The sequence below is a fragment of the Podarcis bocagei genome (assembly GCF_964188305.1).
Source record: "Podarcis bocagei genome assembly, chromosome: 3".
Classification (NCBI taxonomy): domain Eukaryota; kingdom Metazoa; phylum Chordata; class Lepidosauria; order Squamata; family Lacertidae; genus Podarcis; species Podarcis bocagei.
In genome coordinates this window covers 13,965,269-13,988,329 of record NC_138127.1, presented here as the reverse complement: position 1 = coordinate 13,988,329, position 23,061 = coordinate 13,965,269, and the positions used below count along the sequence as shown (strand labels likewise).

Here is a 23,061-nt window from a genome sequence, read left to right as displayed (position 1 = left end):
TATATAATGAGTGAGCATCTTCCTTGGTTCTTAGACCTTGCTCTCATAAGAACCAAGCACTGAAAGTATATGTGAAGAAAAAGTACACTGCAGAGGTCATCAAGTTTCCTTGGTCTTTATGTCAGAAGTTATTTAACTTTTAAATCCATGAACATCTTGAGCAAATTTCTAATGGGTCTCCTTGCTTATAACGACGCAATGCAATTATTATTAATTTTTAAACACTTTTAAAAAAACTGGAGTATTAATCTGGGAAGGACAGTGTCTCAACTGGGGTGGGGCGGGGGCACCAGACAGTATACCAATATTCCCAGTTCTTTGGGGGGGGGCGTTGCCTTTTGTTGTGACTCAGATGCGTGTTACGTTTTGCTTCTGCAAAGAAAAGCAATGTGCAGTAGGCATAATGAGCCTCTGAACGTATTGCATGTATGTACTTCTCCCTTGCACAGGGAACAGGCTCAGGAGCACCCCAAGTGCCTTTGAGCTCGATGACTGTTGACGCTGTGTGCGAGAAGCTGAAACAGATCGAAGGACTCGACCAGAACATGCTGGCTCAGTACTCTGCAACTATAAAGAAGGTGAGTCCCTTCGTTTAAAAATGGAACATCATTTTTCATTTAAAAATGGCACCTTCATTTGGGCTCTACATTCTCCAGCAATCGTATATTGAGTGTCCCTTCCTTTTTCTGCAAAACCCATTGCCAGTTGAATACCGACATGTGATGCAGAAAGCACAACAAACTAGAAGAAAGATGGAGAAAGAAGAGAACATAAGTTTGTTTTGCTCTAAACAAACCGTGATAGGACAAGTTGTGTTCTTGGCTTACTGAATATGGTTGGTTTGAGAGAGAGAAAGAAGCCACAGTCCCTGTTTCATATGTAAGCTGAGGACTATGGTTTGTTTTCTGTTCATTCGCATGAAGCCTAGATAGGCACGTTCATGACAAACCATCACTATGAAGTTAATCTTGTTAGTAACTTCTTTTTATTGTTTTGCTGTATATTTTAAGTGGTATTGTCACTGTTAGACACTTTCGGTGTTATTTGTAGAAAGGCAGAATATAGATTGTAGTAATGATGATGATGATATCATCCATCAAGGGTGCTACCCCAAGAATACCTGGTTGTGGCATTGACTTCCCTTTTCCACCCTACATCTTTTAATCCCAGTCCTATTCAGTGTGATACAGCAACACTGATCCACTACATTGTGTAGAGCTGAAATTAAGAGGTTTATAAAGTTTTTTTGGCTGCTAAAGAATCAGTGCACTGAATGTTCTCTTAGCACGCTGGATCTTTGTCTGCAATAATTCCCTGGTTGGCACAGGGTTAGCTCAGCCTGATGGAAATCTCTAAGGCTGTTAAGGCTCACTTCTGCTTTCGAAGAGGGAATTTGTGTACCCCTGAGCTTGGCTTGAGAACTTAGCTGGCATCTTAATAGGAAACTGCTGTCAGAAAGCTGGACAAGGAGCCTCTAAAACTCTGTTGTACCATGGATGTTCTGAACAGGTGTCTGAAAACTGGGATGGATGAGGGCAAACCGGTTGACACTTAATCTAGAGAAGATTGAAGTTGGGAAATTCTACTGATACGGACAAAGAAATGTAACCATCTTCCTCCATAATACCTACGTACTCATGTCTCACTTCCTCTGAAGGATCAAATTTGCAGCTGGGGGAATTTTCCTGGACCTAGCACTAACCTTAGAGGCTCAGATGGCATCAGCATTTCAGATGATCTTTTTTCTATTTTGGCTGATTTTGCCAACTGTGTCCCTGTTTGAGGAAAACAGACCTGGTTTAAATTATTCATGTGCTGGTACATCCAGATTTTTGCAATGCTTTCTACATGAGGCTGCCATAAAAGACAGCTTGGAAACTTAATTGGTTGAAAATGTAGCCGCCAAAATACTGATATTAGCATGCTGGTTGGATCAGGCGATACCTATCCTACACCAGTTACACTGGTTTACTGATATATATATTTTGGCTCAATTTAAGGTGCTGGTTTTGACTCTTAAAGCCCTCAGTGCCTTGGACTCCCAGGACTGCTTTTGCCAGTATGAACTTATCAGACATTTAAGATAGCCATCTCATGGTTGTTTTATGTGAACCAGAGATGGAGCCTTTTCTGCAGCAGCACCTTGCTTGTGGAATTCTGTCCCTGGGGAAATTTGCCCTCTTACACTTTTAAGCGCTTAATTTTTTTTTTTTTAAAGGCATTTTGTTAAAAGTTTCTAAATCTACATTTGCTGACTTGCTTTTTGAAATATTTTCAGATGGGCTGTTTTTGTTATGTTTATTTATCGATTCTTTTTTGTTGTTGTTTGAATATATTTTCGTAAACTGCCTTGTGAGAAGGCTTTCTAAAAGGCCAGGTTTAAATCCAGAAAATGCAAATTCCCTATACGTAATTAAGGAATATGATGCATTTGATTTGTTTTCTTGAATTACAAATTTACAATTTGTTTTATGCCATAGTGGAAATTCTAAGTTTGCATATTTTATCAAAGTGTTTAAATTTCTTCTTGCAAAAGGTACAGTTATTCTATCCCACTCATATTAACCGTGTACTTTCACGTGAAATTCAATTTCAGGGGTTGTTTTTTTAGCTTACGAAATATTTACAGATGGCAAGGGTGTGTTTATCTGTTTTGTGTTTTTAAAATTTGTTTAGGCCAATATAAACGGTCGTGTTTTAGCACAGTGCAACATTGATGAACTGAAGAGAGAGATGAACATGAATTTTGGCGACTGGCATCTCTTCAGAAGTGCAGTAAGAGAATTTTAAGTCTTATGTAAATACAAATGCCTTGTTGATGGTGCTTGTGTGACTGGATCCTAGTCATGTTAGCTTGGAAGTAACTCCCACTGTCTTTAGTAGGAGTTAGCACAGGGGCTGGGAATTGCTGGCTCACAGTCTGGATGCTCCCCACCCAGCCTGCATCATCAACTCTCAACCCCTTCACCTACCAGTACCACATTTAGGCTTCACAAAATCCTCTTATTGATCCCATTGGTGGTTATTGAAGCCTAAATGTGGCACAATGGGCCAGTGAAAAGCTAGCCTTTCCTCTCTGGCTGCAAGCCCACCCTCTGCTTTAAAATCCTTCCTCTTGTCCAGGAAGATGCTTTTTGGAGGAGCCTAAATACTGAGACTGAAAAGGTTATTTTGAGAGAGATTGCATGTGAGAGAGTGAATGGGTGTGTTGTATTGTGTGAGCAAGTTGCATGGGGGAGATGTTCTTCCTTTGACCACATTCATTTTGGGCTTGTGGTCCCCAGTCGGGCTGGGTGATATCTGGTTTTCAACATTGTGATATATCAGCAGCTAAACATTGTAATATACCTATATATCACGATGTCTGAAGTAAGGATGGAGCTATGTCAGCTGGCTTCACATTTTTTCCTGCATCATGATTTTTGCTGGCTCCTGCTCTTGTGATTTGCTGGTGGCAGGGGAGAGTTGGGCCGGCAGAGTTAGCAGGGACTGCAGGAATCGAGAGAAGTGTTGGCTGGCTTCTTGGTTTTTGCACATTGTGATTTTTGCGTAGTGCGCACACACACACCATGATTCGTGATACATGGTCAGGTCAAACATTATGAAACCCATATCATGATACCAACTTCAAACCGGTTTTGCACAATATAGCTCCCATCCCTGTTCCCCATAGGGTTTGCCGTGAAACTTTGTAGATCTCAGCCAAAGAAAGGTTCCTCATTCTTGGTTTAGCATCAGGTACTATACATGGAAATGCAGCCTTTGCATGCTTTGGTTTGCCTAACTGTAAGGCCTTGCTCCTGCAAAATAATGTCTGACATCGTATCTGGCATAGTGTTTTTATATAAAGTGGCAGCACTGTGCCAGGAATGTTTGCTTTTTACAAGGCTTTGCAGCCTTGAACAGTTGTCTGTTTCAGCCCTGTCAGTGCACTCATAGAAAGCCTGGGTGAGTATTTATAGGAGGCATTGGAGAAAGAAAGGAGTTATTTATTAAAGCAGGGTTGGCCAGCCTTTTTTTCTGTTGAGGGCTGCATTCCTTTGGGGGTGATCTGTCAAAGCTGGATGCCAAGCTGATGGGCCGAAGCCCGTGATTGGGTGGGCAGAGCCAAAAGTGGCTTTTACTTACCCCTTTTACTTTTTCTCTTTCACCTTCCCACCCCGCGGGCTGCCAGGAAAGGGATGGATCAGTCTTGCTGTAGGCTTGAACTGATCACTTGCAGAGAGCTTTTGGAATTAAGTAGAGTGCCACAGGTTGCCCAACCCCATACTAAAGTGATGCTCTTATCCCACTTACTAGAAACGGTCCATTGTTTTGACACACAATTATATAAGATTGGTGTTTTGGAGCAAACATCTTGATACCGTGTACTTGCATAAATGTGTATGTCTTAGCTTGTTTGTGAAAAGTGTTCACAAACACAGTACAGGTTCCAAAGAGTCCTTTGTGCACATATCTTCATATACACGCAGTTAGAGTTTTCACGTTTCCCCTTCTCATTATGTTACAGTAGGACCTGCTCTGCTGGGTCTCCCGATTTTCCAGAGTAGCTTTTCAGTGATTTCAAAGAACTTTTTCAAAAATCCTGGTTTTCTCACAGAAGTGTGCTTCACAGCTTTATACTCTTTGACTTGTTTATCCAGTGTTTAATCACCTTAACCAGATTATCTTTTCAGAGCTCTTCATGCTGCATCCTAACTGCTGCATTTTCTGCGTTAGGTACTTGACTTGAGAAATGTTGAGAGTCAGGCTGCCCATGAAGATTCCCGGGCAGCGAATGAACACGCCAGTACCATACCTCATAATGATCTTGCTCGTCGTCCTGCGCTGAACACTGAATTGCCTCATACTGAACTGACTGGTCTTCCGGGTCAAGCCCCCTATGCTCTCAACTTCAGCTTTGAAGAGTTGAACACCATTGGTTTAGAAGAAGCCCCTCCACGTCATAGTAACCTGAGTTGGCAGGTACTCTCTTTGACATAGACTTAATCTCAGCCCATTCTCTCTCTCTTAACATTAGCAATTTTACAGAGCAAATAGCTTCCTCCCTCACCCAAATCAGCAGGCAGTGGTGGCATGAAGAGGAAATGCCACATTTTATGTTCATTAAATGTATTTTCTGGAGTTACAAATATAAACCCCATTTCAGGTCCTGTTGTTGTTGTTGTTGTTTCAGTTTAGTTCCTTGATATGCAAAGTGACTTACAAAACACCAGATGGAGACATAGAAATATCCTATTTGGCACTGTTTCCCCCTTTCACTTCAATGGAGAGGCAACTCTGAATGCATAAATAGTGTGTGTGTGTGTGTGTATAAGACCAGCTTTCTGCAACAGACACCTTGCATGTGTGCACTTTCAGAAATGCAGGTGTGTGTGTGTGTATATGCAAGATTTTTATGGTTGCCTCTTTCATTGAAATGAATTTTTTCATGCAGCACTGTAGAATTGGACAAAAATATGTTGCATTATAGATGTCTCTGTGTTCCTGTATACCTGGCAGGAATCATACATTCTCTCGCCCTTTTATTCTAAGCATCAGGTAAATAAGATGCTTCAAATAAGAGATGCAGAAATTCATGCATCTTAAGTTGTCTGTAAAAATATTTATATAGTAAGTGAACATAGTGCTAAAGGTTCTGTGCACAGATAATAGTTGGTATGCCCACAACACTGGGTATTCCCACCGTATGCAAGGCGTACGCTATACCACTGAGCTGTTGGTACTCTTTGGTTATGAAGGAGCCGAGTGTTACGCTGCTCTGTTCACAACTGTGTTCTTGGGGTGAATGTCTTTTCTGTTTTGAAGGACTGGTGTCAACTCTGCTGACTTTGTATTAATGTGTTTTCTTTCTATTTGTACAGTCACAGGCCCGTCGGACTCCAAGTCTTTCAAGCCTGAATTCTCAAGATTCTAGTATTGAAATTTCAAAGCTTACCGATAAGGTACAGGCAGAATATAGAGATGCATATAGAGAATATATTGCTCAAATGTCACAATTAGAAGGGGGTGCCAGTTCTAGCACGGTGAGTGGTAGATCTTCCCCTCACAGTTCAGCAGCCTTCTATATGGGCCAGAGCACATCAACAGGCTCCCTTCATTCCAGTGTGGAACAAGATAAGGGAAAGGATGCTGAGCAAAAGCAAGACGATGGAAGGAAGTCCTTCTTGATTAAACGGAATGATGTTGTAGATTATAGTACATCAGGTGTGTCTACTAGCGATGCGTCTCCATTGGATCCCATCACAGAAGAAGATGAAAAATCAGATCAGTCTGGCTCCAAACTTCTCCCAGGGAAGAAATCTTCTGAAAGAACCAGCATTTTCCAAGCTGCAGACCTGAAGCTGAAGGGTGTAGCTCTGCGCTATCAGAAACTTCCAAGTGATGAAGATGAGTCTGGAACAGAAGAGTCTGATAACACTCCCCTCCTCAAGGAAGGTAAAGACAGAAAAGTTGAAGGGAAAACAGAGAAGCAGCCCAAATCTCCAGAACATGGATCTGAGCCCATTCGAACCCTGATTAAAGCCAAAGAGTACTTGACAGATGCTCTTCTCGACAAAAAGGACTCCTCTGACTCTGGGGTCAGATCCAGTGAAAGTTCTCCAAACCACTCTCTCCACAACGATACAGATGACTCCCAGCTCGAAAAAGCAAATCTCATTGAGCTTGAAGACGATGGCCGCAGTGGGAAACGGGGAATCCCCCTCAGCTTGAGCGGCCTCCAAGACGCAACCATGGCACGTATGTCAATCTGCTCGGAAGACAAGAAAAGCCCTTCGGACAGCAGCTTAATAGCAAGCAGCCCTGAAGAGAACTGGCCAGCGTGCCAGAAAGCCTACAACTTAAACCGAACACCCAGCACAGTCACGCTGAATAACAACAGCGCCAACCAGCCAACCAACCGAGCTAATCAGAATTTTGAGGAGATTGAGAGCATGAGAGAGCATTCTCAGATCATTTTGTGCCCCGGACCGAGTCCTAATTCTGTTCCGGTGCAAAATGATAACATCAAAGGCGTGGCCCATAAGCGTAGCCAGCGCTCAAGTTATGCCAGGCTTTCGAAAGATTCTTCTGAGCTCCTTACTGTTACTGGCTCTGATGGTGCAGGCTTTGGAGAAGAGAGGGAAAGTATTCTTTAAAAGAGAGCCAAGCTAAAACATACGCTGCTTCAACACTTTTTAAGCATGCTGCCTCTTGCTGGCTCACGACCAGGCCTATAAATCTTCTCTTAACAAGGCTTGGTTCCCTGTCCTTTTTTCACCTGTGAATTTCCATAGCAAGTGAAGGACAGAATCCTGCTGAAGTTCAGCATGTTTGAGTCCCATAGATTTCAATGGGAGAGATTCAACCACTTGCTTAAAATTAGGCAAAATAAAACCAGCGTTTCCTTCTTAAGTAAAAGCTTAACTTTTCCAGTGCAAGTACAAATTCCTTAGTCCACATGCTGAAAAGGGAAATGCCTTAAACATTTGGATGATCTCACAAAGGCAAAAAAGGATAGTTTATCTGTGTATCATAAGGTTCAGTACTACTTATTTGTTTAGAAATAGGAGGAAGGAATGTCTCACATTAAACGAAGCGGAAGGGTCAGACTGTTATGAACCTGAAACTATGGAAACAACTGTTGATTTGCATTTTCCAATTCTGTGTGTGACACTTTTAAAAGTCTTGATGGTTTAAGTATTGATATAGAGTGTTGTTTGTTCCTTCTAAGCAGTGCAGTCTTTGGGAATGTGTCATGTGTGTGACTGTAGTTTTAATGGATTACTGCATGTTGGACATGTTAGCTGTGGCTGAGATTTGGACGTAATTGATGAACAGCACAATCCTTCACATGTCTACTCAGAAGTAGGCCCCATTGATTTCAGTGGGACTTACTTCCAGGCAGTTTTGTATAGGATTTCAGGCTGAATTCTCTGTTTGTTGTAGATGGTGCCCACAGTAGTATTGAAGTAATTGAACAAAGTAGTCCTAGTCATGGTGTTAGGTGAAGCCAGTTTGGGTGTAGTCTTTGGAGCTATTATGAATATTTACAGTTTTCAGAAATCATGGCCTTTGATTAATAGGTTTGATCGGATTGTAGACAGTCTGAGGAATGAGAAATTGTCGTTACCTCAAGCGTAAGTAAAAAAAAAAAATCTAACATTTGGCATCCTGCAACAAAACGGTACATAATTTCCCCCCTTCTGTTTCTAGTATTGTGCCTGTAATGTCAGTAATTTGTTCTGCAGATGAAATATGCAGGAATTTGAATACGATCAGTGAACCATGTGTATTCCGCTAGCATTGAGAGGACAATAAAATAATAAGCATGATGCTCTTTGTGTCAGACATTTTTTTATTTGTGTCTTCAGGTGATTAGAAGCATTAAGGCGACTGGTTCTAAAAAAAATATTATCTGGATAACGAGAGAATTAATGAAGAAAAATGTAGGTTATCCTTAGAAGTATGAAGTATCTGCATCTCCATTTATCCAGAGTTGGATAGATGTTAACTGTTGGGTGCTCTGTGAAGAGTTCTAATTCTCCACCATTTGTTTGACCCAACAGCCTGATTGAAAATTGCTTGGCTCCTTTCTGCAAAGCAAGATGCAGGTGATTTGTTCAATGAGGAATGCCATTTGCTTGAACAATGAAAGATCTGTACATGCAACGACTGTGTTCAGAGGTCACAATAAACCCTGGTTTATCATGATGGAAACTAGCCTAACTTGTACCCTCCTGCAGCACGGCCACAGGGCATTGATAAGAAGCTTTTGCTTCAAATTTAATCACAGTTGAATGTTAATGTCTGAATCCTAATCTGTGGTTCATCTTAACTTTGGTTTAATTAAGCAGGCCAGTTCCATACCGATAGTTTGAAGTTGGCTTGTTTCAAACCAACAGTAGTCAGCCACATATTACTGAGCTAAAACAGCTTATCAAGCTGTGGTTGATGAAATACAGAAGCAAAAGCTTTGGAACTCATTGCTTCTGTGCTGAAGAAAGAGCCCAGCAGAATATGAAACTTGTTCCTGTCATCATAAGCAATGGATTGTTGTGACATACAATGATGGAAGAAGAAAGGAAAGAGCTTTTCCTTTCTTAATGGGACACCATCTACTTTGGAGCTCTATGCATGTCAGAGCCTTTCTGCGATGTGGATTAGGGAACAGACATGGAAGGAAAATTCAATGATTTTAGTGGAACTTGTACATAAAAGGCACAATCCAAGAAATAATTGGGCATGAGTTAGGTCTCCTCGTTTAAATAGTTGGATTCACTTGGATATACACTGATTTGTAACTGTGATATATAATAGCTTCTGCTGTGTTTTCAGAATAACTGAACTTTGAGTTGAGCACTGTACATCTTTATTGGTATTTACAGGACGAACATTTACAAAAATAGAGAGGGGTCGTTATCCCCATAATGAGGAAGGGGAAAACTGAGGAAGATAATGACTGAAGAGAGAGAGAGAGATTCTAAAAACACAGGAGAAAGGAAGCCAGGTCTGAGTTAGCACACAATTGATATTTAACATTGCTGTTTTGCCAATGTATGCTAAATGATTAATATAATATGTACAGTATTTTGTAAAATACTAAAACATTACGTTTCCTATTCCTGGAATATTGTTGCTTTGAATCACCACTAGCCATATTATATCGCCCAGATTTTCAGTTCACAGAACAAATACTTCTTATGAAAGATTTTAGCCCTATGCCAAACTTTATTTCTTCCTTTATGAAAAGTTCATAATGTAAAGATGGCTATATGGTCAGAACAGCATACTTGCCTCCCCAAATTGTGTTCCCTCCAGTATCTTTGACAAGTATTGATTAAATTCAGAAAGGAACTAACATTTTTACAACGTGAGAACTTTAAGTAATGTTACTAGGGATCATAAACTGGCTGCCCAAACTTGGGTCTCCTGAGAAGTATCAGCTGCTTCCCCCCTCCCCCCTCCAAATTAACAAGCCTGATTCAACTGAAGGTTGTGGAGGAGTGTGGCTGTTGCAACTTGCTAGCATCAGCTGTCCCGAATCCCATCTGCAAACTGGCCTCCCAAAAACTAGTTGCTGACATTGGATGTACAATGTAATTGGTGTATCGACAGTAGTTGGGTTTTTTTTACTCTCCTAGATGGATTCCATTTTATTTTGCCCTTCCTTCATACAAGGAACACAAATCCTTTGTAGCCTTTCCCCCAGAGTAATCCTTCCAACAGTCCTGTGAGGTAGGTTAAACTGAAAGATTTTATTTATGAATATTTCATTCAAATAATTCCATTTATTAAAAGAGTGACAAAAAAGAGAAAGGAAAAAGCAAGTGAGAATGAAAACGTTTGTCTTAGACGTTTGTAATTTAGAGGAGGAGGAGAATTGCTTAGAATTTGCAAATATTTAAGACTTTAAGGACTAATATGAGCACAGCTTGTGTATTAATCCTGGGCAATATGTCCTCAGAATTGTAGGAAGGAACAAATCCCAATATCTGCTAGCCATGAGGAAGCTCCATCCTTCCCAGAGGTTCTTGGTCTGACAATTCAGTCTGGTATTAAATATTTCCAGGTTGACGGCTATCCGTTCCTTTGCTGTATCCCTCAGTTAGGAAAGATGGATTCTCAGGATTTTCCTGCAGCTGCTTCTCTTAACTAGTTGTGAAAAGGAATCCCAATTATTGTTCTGGCCCACTGTTCTTTCAGTACTATGTGCGCTCACAGTATTTATTCATGTTCAGTGGGACTCAGAAGCATATAAAACCAGGCAATAGGTTTTCCCTCCCCGGTTCTGAAGGTACCCATCTGCCCACGTTGAGCACAGAATGAAAGTGATTGGCTTTCCTGTACATAGCAGCTGTGACTAATCTCTTCCCAAGCAATTGGGGGGGCAGAGGGCGGAGAGGGAATTGAGGTCAAATCATCCTTTCTTTCTTTTCCATCTTATTCATGGGCACCTGCTATCTCCGGGGGGGGGGGCAAATCTATGGACATAGGAAGTCATCTGATGGTGTAAGAGCCTCCTATGGCTAATGTCTTTCAAACTTCTTCAACAAGAAAAGGATAGGTCTTTTGTCACATTCTGGGAGTGGAGTGGTGGAATGGACACAGGATATGATCCTCTGTTTGCAGAACTGGTCACTGGTCAAAGACTTGAAGATTGACATCAGCCTAACCTCAAGAAAGTTTTGGCAACCAGAGCCCTTTCTAAGTCCCCAATACGTTTTTCAAAATAAGGTCACATTCCTAAAAACCCTGTTTTAGGTTGGGAGCATCATTAAAGCGAGATATCCTATTCTATATGCATACAGACATACGTTTGGGGTTATAGCTGATCCAGAGAATTGTCATCACTCCAGGTTCTCAGCTTTCCAAAACTACATTGGGATTTTGCCCTGATAAATAACTGGTGAGGTCAGGCAATTTTTCTACACTGCTAGTCCAGAATGCTGCCTGAATCAGAGCACTGCATTGCATCTCTTCTGCCCCTCGTACACCCCCTGCCTCAGCCAGTGCTAGGGCTAGATGTTTTTAAACTGGCTTTATTGCCTTCATTCCACCACTATCTTCGTTTGTAGGACAGTGATTTCTATGGGGCAGGCTGTCTTAGGAGAAAGCATGTTCACTTTGCTGCCTGAAACAGCTCAGACCATCTTCCATGGTCAGATTAACCCTGTTTTTCCTTCTACGTGCAGTTGTGGAGAATCCAGATATCTTTGCCCAAGGAAGAGCTTTTGTTTCTGGGGTATTGCATTTCGCTGGCATCCTGACTGCCATATTTTGTCATTGAGAAAATGCAGTCTTTCCCCCAGTATAGCTTACCGAACATTCCAATTACAGGCAACTGAAATATACTAGAACGCACAAGAGAATTATGCTGGCACAAATTACAGTGCAATCCACATTTCAGGCATATACTGTGCTCGTCACACAGCTGCCCTTGGACGGCAGTCTGAAAGCTTTGACTTGTGCAGAGAGAGCAGGAGTACTTAACAGCGTTTCAGAGCCTCTGTTGACTTCCCAACATGGTACAGGATCAGTTCCAAGTTCTGCTTAGAACCTCTGGTGCTCCAGATAGCCTGGGCCCTGCACAACAAAGACACATTTCCTATTCCTTCGCCGCACTGTGTGGAATCTGAGAATGTTTGAACAGTGGTCTCTTAAATTTTCTAGTATACCTCAAGATGGGGCTGCAAGAACATGTAATGGAAGTATTATTAGAGGCTGCTCCTCTGCTGGGAAATTAATTTTCCTTGGAAATCTGCTGAAGTACAAGTTCAGGTGTTAAAAAGAGATGGTCACATCCCCCACCCTTAACGAATCTGTCCGGTTCAGAGTTCCTTGGCATTTAGCTGGAGGTTAGAGATGAGGGAGGAGGGAAACTCTACCTTCTCTTGGAGCAACATCCAAGGATGTCCTGCCTGCCTGAACAATGAAAATCTGGTTTCTCTGTTCCCGTTTCCTGGGTGCCCCCAGAATACAGCCCAAAGGGCCCCAACCCTCTAAAACAGATTTTTGGGGGTCTGCGGAGGGAAGAGAGGAGGGGGAAGACCTGTTGCATGAGCAGATGCCCTCTGGTGCCACTTTGCATCTCACCCATGGTCTAATAAGAAAGGTGGTGTTTCCTTAGGGGCAGCCTTAAAATCACATAATACTCTGCCATTAGGAAGACTCTAAATTAGTCAAAACCTTAGTCAAGTTAAACACAAGGCTCCTGATGTTGCACCTGTACAAGTCTCCCATACAAGATGAATCCCATCTGGGTTCAGGTAAGTGTGGCAAATGTCCCATTTGGTTATGACTCCAATCTTTTTAGTGAGCATCTAGAAGATATTCTGTACAGTTGAAGGGGCATTTATGTTGTGGTATCTTGGAATTACTATAATTTAATAATGCCCAGATATAGAATCTACATAGGGACGGAGTCTGTTGTAACAGCGTTTGTGCTTTATATGCCAGAGGTTCTCGAACGCAATAAATTAGAAGCCTCTGAATAGAATCATTGTGGGAGAAAATATTGAAAAACAAAAAATAATGTATTAAAGCAATGCTGCTATGTACGTGGGTCTGCGCTTTCACATATATTACACGCCAAACTAAACCTCTGATCAGTCTTCCATTACAGTGGTACCTCGGGTTACATATGCTTCAGGTTACATACGCTTCAGGTTACAGACTCTGCTAACCCAGAAATAGTGCTTCAGGTTAAGAACTTTGCTTCAGGATGAGAACAGAAATCGTGCTCTGGCAGCGCAGCGACAGCAGGAGGCCCCATTAGCTAAAGTGGTGCTTCAGGTTAAGAACAGTTTCAGGCTAAGAACGGACCTCCGGAACAAATTAAGTACTTAACCTGAGGTACCACCATATTCCCAAAGTGATTTAGTGAATGTATGCCTCATTTATGATGAGCACCCATCTTAAAACATGGATCTTGAGAATTTTAGATCAGTGTCCGTCCCCCTCCAATAATTTTTGTCTTGCCTTTGTTTTGCTTGTAGCTGCCGTGCAACATAAAGTGATACATTTAAAAATAAAAAGCTGAGCTAAGGAAAAAAGACCCATCCCGTAAAATATATGCCACAGCTAGTAGCTATGCTAACCTGCCCAAAGGCTTGTCTCAATAGCTAGGTTGGGGTTATATACCAGAAGCTGGGCTTTCCAGAGCTGAGGTGCAGCGACTGAAGAATCCCTAGTGTCTACAGAATTTCAGGCTTCTGAAACTTGAGTACACTCGTAAGTACGGTACATATGGGAGGAGGCATTAATCCTATGCAAAAGAACAAGCCTTGGCGATGTTGCATCACATGGCTTCTACAAAGAGAAGTTTTTCCCTTATCGACCTTTCAGAATTCTTTTGAGAGTGTCAACAAGCATATTGATGGTGTGATTCAATAGACAATTGGGCTTTTGACACCCAAGACTCCTGAGCAAACTTTGCCATCACACAGGATATGAATCATGGGGCAGCAGCTGTAGCTGGTTAAAGAGCAGAAAGCTGCAGGAGTGGACCATTTTCACAATACAGGAGCTGTGTTGGGACTGTTTGCATTAACATTCAGAACTGATCTGAAGCCCGGGCGGAGTAGCAGAGGTTTTCAGAGGGCATCCACTTAGCACAGTGAAGTTAAAAGCATACTATGAAGAGCTCTAGGAAGATCTCTCAAAATGAGTACCCTCTGCAGCAGAATGGCAAATGGGGCAAAAATGGTATCCAGCTGCTGAGTAAGGTCTCAATGTGACTGTGACTGTCCAGGAAAGAGATATTGGGTCAGTTTTTGCATGTCCCCCCTCTTCCCTTCACCCTCAGCATCGCCAGAAATTCAGCTTCAGGGAACAACAGGAAAGGCAGACACCTCTAGTGTGTCATTCTGCGGGTACAATGGCACCAATTTCAGTCCACTTGCTATGTTCAAAGACTGTATTCTGTATACTAATAAAGCATTCGTTCTCTGACAATCCTTATGTAGCAGAAATTAGGAAACTCCCAACATTTGCGGAAGTACTTTTAGAGAAACAACCTAAGGAGGAACCCCCAAACAGCAAAATGATAACTCTGAATGCTCAGTGGCTGCAGAAAGCAGAGTGTTGTGAGAGGGGGAAAGATGGAAATTTTTCCACCCTGGAAGATGGCATGGCTGGCTGTAACTCCTGCACACTGTCATTTCACATTCTGACATTCTGTTGCTAGTCTCTGAATACCAAGCACCTAAGTCGCTGAATACCAATAATTTGTATTAGAAGGCTTTTGCCTTCCTTCCTTTCTGCCTCCTACCTTCCTGAAGGCATTCAGTTAGCCACCGAACCATGCCATTGGTTGTTTCATCTATACAGTATAGTAGTTGCATCGTTGTTCTGCTGACTGGAATGGCTGCTGTTGGAAATGCATTCTGGGAGAAATGGGATGCTGAATCCTGAAAAGACAGAGGTGTTCCAAGTTTTTGAGTCTGGGAGGAGGGGTGAGACTGCTTGTTCTGAACAGGACTGCACCCCCCTAGAAATAATCAGGTCTCTGTCCTGAAGCCCTGGCCTGTCTGGCGACAAGTCAGTATGTCAAGTTCCCAGTCTGGGGTCAATCCACGTTTCCAAAGTCCAAACCGAAGCACTCAAGTTGAGAGCCATCAATGTGGTTAGGTGAGCAGACTTGGCACCTCTGCTCTGCTGATTGCAGCATCTGGGCTTGATGAGGCACATGACCCTCACCTGTTCCAAACCTGCTGCTGCTGAGGAATCACACACCTCCTCCCAGAGCTAGCGAGCCCCATCTGGCCAGCTAGGGAGCTGGGCTGTGGGCTCTTGCCTGCCTCAGCCTCATGGAGCACCCTGCCTGCTGCTCCCTAGGCCTCAGAGCCCGCTGCATTTGTGAAGACAGGGGCCACCCTGGTGATGCGCCCTGCTGCTCTGGTTCCTGTGCACTGACCCTCATCTTCTTGTCATCCGTCACCCTGTGAGTACTTTCAACACCAATCTTTCTTCCCTAGCCCAAGCTTGCCCCAGTGTGTCCTAGTCCCAGCTACACCCCTCGCAGGGATTCTTTTCTTCCTCCTCCATGTTGTCCTGCCAGTTCATAGCTTAGGGTTGCTCCTGGATGTCGCACTAACACTGGACGTTCAGGAAGCCTCCGTGGCTGGGAGTGCCTTCATTTCTAGCTATGGCTCCTCATGGACAGAGACTATGTGGCCACTGTCCTCCATGTTCAGGAAACTGCCATATTGGACTACTGCAATGCGCTCTACATGGACACTCCAGTAATCCAGCTGTTCCAAAATGCAACAGCCAGGTTACTGGCTGGCATTTCATTTAGAGCTCATATAAGCCCTGTTTTAAAAGCACGGGTTGCTGGTTGGTTGCCAGGCCCAGTTCAAGGTGTTCCTATTGGGGTGGAAAGCCCGAAACAACTTAGTGCCCAAATATTTGAAAAACCACCTCCATCTTGGGTGTTGATATGAGCAAAGACGGCCCTTTTGATATTCCACCACCCTCAAGTACAGTGGTCCAGAAAAGATCACAGAGGTGCATCTAGCATGTTCATTGTATAGCTTCCATGTCATGCTGAAGATGCACCCCCTTTTATAAGTTATGGTATTGTGGGACCAAACTTTTCTGTTTTGGTTAATTTATGCTCTGCTGTTTTTGCTTGAATTTGTTCTGCTTGGGTTTTTTTGTACAAACAGCTGGACTTTCATGTGCTTTTTATTGTATAAAAATATTGCTGCAGCCCGCCCTGGGACCTTGCAGTGGGCACTGGGAAAATCTTACAATTAAAGAAATAAATGAAAGGAGCCAGTTCCCAGCCAGAATTGTGGTGTGGGAGGGCTTCTGTGTCTCATCTCTCAGATGCAGTTGGATGGAATGCTAAGCAGGGCTACTTAAATGTTGTGGAGAACTTGAATTAGAATATCTTGTCCTATAGAATGCAATGGGCGTCCCATATTTCATTGGACTCTCTGGCCCTTTCTGACAGGAAAGAGTTTGTGTTTGTTTATTTGGCAGCTGAATTGAGTTATAACAGAATCACAAGCCAACTTTTTGAGAAAATGCCCAAGGACATTTGTGTCACTTGAATCATTAAAATGGGCTTCTTTTGGAGGAATGGTGGGATATAAACTTAATAAAGCAAATAAGTTCAGACTTCCAAATTTACTTCTATCAATATCTCTTTCAAATAGATAGTTCTGATGTATTTGTAAATACAGCAGGAAGCCTTTTTTTTATAAAAAAAGTGGAAGTTGTCATCTTTGTCTAGGCCGCAAGGTGGTGCTCACTGTCCACAGACAGAAACAGTAATGTTTGGCACGAATGGAATGCTTCTCAAAAATAGGAATATTCAATATTTGCATGCATTTCCTCACAGTTACATTTCAGAATGGCAGACTTCTTTAGGTAAGAGAGAGAGACGATTTGTAAAGCACTTTGGTAAATTCTTAGCAACCCCAAATTGTGATTGGACAGTTCCCTTAACTTTTTTTTGACGTTCTTGTAATTTGAACTTGACAGTAATACATCTTACAAGACTGGCTTACACTGTGTGAATGTTGCCACATGGAATCATTTTTGTCAGCTATCCTTAGCTGACACACCTCTGACCATAGACTGTCCTGCTCTGCATTGGCCATCTTTTTGTTCAGTGCTGTATCTGCAAATGTGCTATTTCAGTCCTGTTTTGCATTAGATTAGGCCCCCAAAGAGAGAACTATTGGCATGCTGATGTTTGTTCCTTAGGAAACTTTTGCCAAACAGTTCAGTTAATCTTTACTGCATTTCTTTTTCTACACAGCAGGACGAAATGCAGTATTTTTTACCACTCTTGCAAAAGGCTTTTAAATTACCATACTCTTGGTGAATGGAGTCAGATGTACACTACACACATTGGAATTGTTCACTAGTGAGTCAACAGGGTATTCTACCTTTTCATCAAGCTGTTTATATAAGCAGAAGTATGATCATATTGAATACAGTTATACCTCAGGTTACAGCTTCGGGTTGCGTGATTTTGGGTTGTGCACAGCGTCCCGATCCTGGAAGTACTGGAACGGGTTACTTCCTGGTTTCTGCACTTGCTCATGCACAAAGTGCTAAATCGCACTTTGTGCATGCGAAGTGCCAAATTGCAACCCGGGTGTGCGCAGATGCGGCGCTGCGAGTTGTGGACGCTGCAGGTTGCAAACGTGCTTCCCGCATGGATCACGTTCGCAACCCGAGCGTCCACTGTATAGTGAAGAGCTTGCTCTGGTAGCTGTTCTATATCAGTGACTGAGAGCAAGCCCCACAGATCAGTTAATCTGGAAAATAAAATATTGAGACTGGCTGTTCCCTCAAATTCACTTCCATCTAAATTGTATTTATGAACCATGTTAATGATAGATTATTCCTGATCCATTCTCACAATCTGATACAGGCTTGAGAGTATGTTGCCATCTTTATAACACTTGTACCTTCTTGTAAAGTGTTGGGTTTGTCACACTACAGTGGAATCCGTCTTAACAGCAAAACTAAATTTGATGTAAAATCTGTTGTTTCCGTTGAAATGCTGAGGAATTGTTTGACAGAATCATGCAACTAACGAAGCCCATAATACAAAAAGGGGTAGATACACAATTTGTGTGACAGTTATTGCAGTTTAAGGCAATTAGTTGTCATTTAGGTTTAATTAATTCTCTGCCGTTCCCTCATTTGTTACATGCAAACACTAAAACTGACTGGTAGGGAGGAGGCAGCTATGGGTTTAGATTCTGTAGTGTCCGCTGATGCCCAAGCGTTAAAAATTGAAGTTGTAAGTAACTGTGGAAAGTTTTCAGTGTTCTTATTACTTTACTCCTGGGGAGGAGTCAAATACATTAGTGGCATGAATGACACATTGTTCTGCCTATGCCAAAGAGCCTGAATTTGAATATTAAGATGAAATGCCTTGAAAGAAAGAGGAAGCAGGATAGTGAGTCATATGGGTTGCTCTTGGGAGCAGCCAAAATACTCTACAGAATAAAACCCTCTGCAAATTAAATTCCAGTTTGCAGATATGCGACTCTAAACTCCTAGCGATCTGCTGTCGACAGAACTTTGCCTGTTTGGTGAAAGATAAATTCATATTTATCGTATATTTAAGGCTTGAGGTCCTCATTAATTTGACAGAAATAGTGACGGAACACAGGAGGCAGAGAAGATGAGCTCTCTTCCCGCTTAGATTGCTCTGATCCCTTTTGAGAAGGCTGGGCCGCTGATTGGTTGGGGCAGCTTCTGTACTAAACTGATCTGAGCTGGCTCCCCCCCCCCCCCCGTCTCTGTGGATAGATTTGATGTCAAGGGCGAGGAAAGACAGCTGCAGCAGACTGTGCGGCGCCACCCACACACCTGTTCTCTTTGGTGAAAGTGTTACAGGCCCCAGGTGAGGCTTCTGCATTTCAGTGTAAGAGTCCCCAGAGCACAGAATACCCAGGCTCACGCCCAGGTGCCAAACGGAGGCATTCCTCACCAGGACTCTTTTCCCAAAACTTTGTGCAGTCTGCTGCAGATACTTCTGCTAACAAGCTTTGCCAAAAGTCAGAAATTAACATAGTGTACTGAGAACTGGCTGTTGCTGGTGGTAGAAACTGACCACATCCCATTAATTTCCAACAGGCAGGTATAGTATAGCTGCTACAAACGAGTATTTCTGCACTAGAAAGTTGGGGTTGCATACAGAACAGGAAAAAAGGTGCATAATTTTTTTTGGGGGGGGAAGCAGGAGAAACCTACACATATTTACGCCGCCTGAATTCCATGTGAATCACTGTATTGCAACATCCTAACTTTGTGCAGGATTGCAGCCTGCCTTAAGGCACTACTACAAATACAACTCAATTTCTTTTGCAGGGAGAGGGTGATGCTTAGAGCAGCCAAAGTTTAATCAATAACATGAGGGGTGACTTTCATTTCTCAATAGCTTAGTCATATAGGGAAGCTGCTGCAACTGATTAACTAATACCCTTTTGCCTTGAAATATTGCATGGATTTAGGTAAAATTTCCACTTTAGTGCTACAGATCAGCTTCTCCGTTAAAATGTGTTGCAGAAGCTGGGTGGCTGGGGAAGTGTAACAGCTCTATGCTAATCTTAGTTAGGCATAATTATACAAAAGGGCAAGTTTGCTTGGAGTTGAAGTAGTTCCTGCGAGAAGTTAATGGAAGTCAATCAACCCAGGATGAAGAGCAAACAGAACAGAGGAATTTCTCTGGCTAAACTGAATTTGATTTTGCCAGAGTTTAACATCATTCTCTAGGTAATGAACAACTTAAGCAGTTTCTCCTATGGCGATTTCATAAGCTGATTATCAGACATCTACCGTACCCCCTCCCCTCTTTTTAAAAGCAACCTAGGAACATTCATTCATTTCAGGTACTTTTTTATTGTGTAGGTTTTACAAATACTCCCCCTCCCCCAATCACACCCAGAAAACCGTTGGTCCTTATTAAATAAAGCAAGCAAACAAACTACTGTTCAATAAACACACATTATTTATTTTGATTTTGTATAAAAAGGTTAAGTTTACAACTAAACTTTTATAAAAAGTTTAGCATGATTACGTACATCATTACACTTTTTGCAGAAATGCACATTTCTGCTACTATACAAGAAAACTCTAATTAAAGAGTTCAAAGTTTCATTCCCATATTTATATATAAATATATACATAGCATTCAGTCCTACGTTTGTGTCAAAAGAGGATAATTTTTGACAAAGACTTCACGGAAAAACTGAACACTAAATCCTTCTAGTACTCACGCTCCACCTTTGGAGGAAAAAAGGCAAAGTCTGCATTTAAAACGGGCAATTCCTTATGAGTTTTCATTTCGTTTTTTACATTTCATTTTGCTCCCCGTTGTGGGGATATTATATAAATGAAGCCTTCCAACTAGAGAAAGGGCATTTTTTAAAGTCTCTTCATAAATAATTAAGATTAGTCCATGTTGTAGAAGAGGGGAGATGGGTGTCCACAATTTCGCTTAAAATGTCCATTTAACTGGATATGGATTCTCCCCCTCCAGATACAGCTGAAAATCAGATTCAGCAGCTCGCCCAAAAAAAAAGGGAAAAAAAGAGGCTGTCTTCTTGTGCAAAAAAAAAAAAAAAAAAAAGCCAGCAAACACCTGCAAAAGATTGAAGAGAGGCATATTTAGAAGAATGCTAACAGGGCAGAGATCCGGACAGACTGGCGCCAGAGAGGAAGCCACAGTTTGAACATTTAACCAAACACTCAAAGATTGGGCAAACCCTGGCGTCCAGATGCAGCATGCGCACACAAACACACACTCTGATACAGACACCACATATGAAATTTAAAAATTGTCTGGGGTTTGAGTATGAGGAGACTCCTGGTAACACCCTCCCCCTTGCCCCCAAATTCTCTATATAATAACTATTTGAATCTCTATTTGCGGTGACAAGAGACTTCTCTGAGCAATTATCCTTTGATTACAAGTTCTTTAACAAGGAAGGATTCTGTATCTCCATGTTAAGTTTCACTGCCCCATTTGCTTAAGCTTTCTGGAGGTTGTCCCTGAATTTACAGCATCCAACGTTTTGGGTACAGAATATGCAGAAGCCAACATGCATTTTATGACTTAAACTGCCACTTCATAGGATCCTCGGTTCTGTGTAATTTTAAGACAGTTCCAAGGGCAATTCTGAACACCCCCCCTCCCACATTTCTGATGGGCGACACTGTTAAATCATATACTTAAAAAACAGAAAGAAACCTGAACAACTTACCAATTCCTTTAGCCACAAAGTGCTTTGCTGTCATTTGACATTAACTCTGAGGGGAATTCAGCTGCCTGCAACGGGGGAGGGAAGGGGGAAGGCAGTGTGGTGTTAAGATGCTTAGCAGTTCAAGAAAGCATTTGAAGTACGCTCCAGATTACAAAAGGCACTAAACGTGACGGGCAAGGATTCCGATTTGACCACAATGGGGGACATTAGAATGGAGAAGGAACCCCAACTCATTATGCATTCCCTTTGAATCGATCCATTTTTTTTTTTTAAATAGAGATCTAAAACCGCGCAGGTTCAGAACAATGTCGCTTTCTCAAATCCTATTAAAGATGCGATACACGAAATCGCCGGGGAGGAAGGAGTAAGCCAAGGACAGGGCGCTTACCTGCAGCGGCGTAGCGTGGTGACGGCTCTACTCTGGGGCAAACTTCGTGGTGACTACTGCCCCCCGTGGTGTTGTTTTTGCAATTAAAGGACCCCTGCCTCAAATAAAGCATCTTGGGGATTGGGGACTGGGATTTGCTAAGGGAGCTGGGAATTGCAGTTCAGTGGCGGGGCAGGGGGAGAGGGTCCCTTCCGCGTCTGGGTGCCGCGGGCCCCTTTGCGCCAAGACGCGCGGCGCGGCGCAGCCTTCCCGGTCTCCCTCCCCGGCCCGGCTAGCCTCAACGCGGCTTCTTTCTGGCGCGAGGAGGGGGCTTCTTTCTGGCGCGGGGAGGGGGCGCCTCTGGGGCCAGTGCGTCGGCCGGCCTCCGGCGCGGGTGGGCGGGCCCCGTCGGGGCGGGTGGGCGGTCTTGGCGCGCAGGCACTAGAGCGCAGGTGGCTCCGGCTGGGCGCTTCCTTCGCCGCCGGTGGCGGCGTTTGGCGGGCTGCGCGCGTCCAGACAGCGACCCGAGCTTGGGCTGCGTGGCGCTTGGTGCCGGAGCCTCCGCCCGCAGCGCCCCGTCGGGAGACCCGGCCGGAAGGAGCCTCGAGCCGGCTGTCCGACGCGGCTGAAGCAGCCAGGGCGGCATGGCAGGCGGCGGCTCCTCGGCGACTCCACGCGGCCAGTCCAGCGCGCTGGCCGAGCCCCGCAGGCGAACGCTGCCCGTCGGTGAGGAGGGGCTGCCTGGCGCGCCCTCCGCGGCCCTGATGCGCGGGGACCGCGGCGAGTGCTGAGAGCCGCTGCCAGCTCGTCGGGGCTCTGCTACAGCCTGCGCCCGAGGCTCTTTGGAGACTCCAGAGGCAGCGAGCGCGCCCCCCACCCAGAAGTTGCGCCTGGTGTGGCCGGCCTCCCCTGCACCCCCCACGCTACGCCACTGCTTACCTGTAATGACAGGATGCTGATGTCTGTGTTTAAGGTGGTCAGCGGGGTCCTGGAGGAAGGGTTTTGTCCCGGTCTCTGGTGATGGAGGCTGACGATGCTGGGGTGCGTGTCCAGAGCGATCTGCAGGTCTAGAATATAGTCGATAACGTGCTGCAGGATTTCCATCTTGCTGACTTTCTTGTTCTGCGGGATGCTGGGCACCAGCTCTTTGAGCTTGGAGTAGCAGTCGTTCATGTTGTACAGCAAACTCATCGGGTCGTCCACCGGGGTTTTGCTCCGGGATATCCCCAAGCTGTGCTCCGAGAGGCTGTTTTTCTGCACGGACCGCACCGGACTGAACGCTTTCATGTTGGTGGAAAGAAGAGAGCAAGAGAGCCGGCTTTGCCTTTTTGGAGACGAAACGCAAAAACGCACGCGCCGCAGGGAGGAAATGGCTCTCGCGTCTCTTCTCTCCGAGCTGCCGCCTCCTCCTCCTCCTCCTCCTGCTCTTTGCAGCTGCCCGATCTGCGCTCAGAATGAAGCCGAAGGCACCTC

At 43.7% G+C, this 23,061-nt stretch overlaps 2 protein-coding genes across 9 annotated transcripts in view; one reads left to right on the top strand and one right to left on the bottom strand.

Annotated features, from left to right (window-relative positions):
- Positions 1-8,315, top strand: part of KIDINS220 (kinase D interacting substrate 220) — a 63,052-nt gene extending 54,737 nt beyond the window's left edge. For all 8 annotated transcript variants that reach the window (XM_081188954.1, XM_081188952.1, XM_081188958.1 and 5 more), the window contains 4 exons: positions 450-578; positions 2,677-2,775; positions 4,720-4,965; positions 5,865-8,315. In XM_081188954.1, the coding sequence (XP_081045080.1) occupies positions 450-578; positions 2,677-2,775; positions 4,720-4,965; positions 5,865-7,139 (1,749 nt within the window). In that variant the 3' untranslated portion in view covers positions 7,140-8,315. The remainder of the gene's footprint in view (positions 1-449; positions 579-2,676; positions 2,776-4,719; positions 4,966-5,864) is intronic.
- Positions 8,316-19,948: 11,633 nt separating this feature from the next.
- ID2 (inhibitor of DNA binding 2) lies at positions 19,949-23,043 on the bottom strand. The gene is made up of 3 exons (XM_081189277.1): positions 22,528-23,043; positions 21,222-21,286; positions 19,949-20,599 (listed from the first exon to the last, which is right to left on the bottom strand). The coding sequence occupies exons 1-2, from the start codon at positions 22,873-22,875 to the stop codon at positions 21,230-21,232; spliced, it is 405 nt and encodes a 134-aa protein (XP_081045403.1). The 5' UTR covers positions 22,876-23,043; the 3' UTR covers positions 19,949-20,599; positions 21,222-21,229.
- Positions 23,044-23,061: the final 18 nt, after the last annotated feature.

What these genes read in the sequence shown, in the direction of transcription:
- ID2 (XM_081189277.1), bottom strand. Translation starts at nt 22,875, where the DNA reads ATGAAAGCGTTCAGTCCGGTGCGGTCCGTGCAGAAAAACAGCCTCTCG. An exon ending in TCAGCATCCTGTCATTACAG is followed by an intron (nt 21,287 to 22,527) that starts GTAAGCAGTGGC and finishes CCCCCGTTGCAG; the next exon opens with GCAGCTGAATTCCCCTCAGA.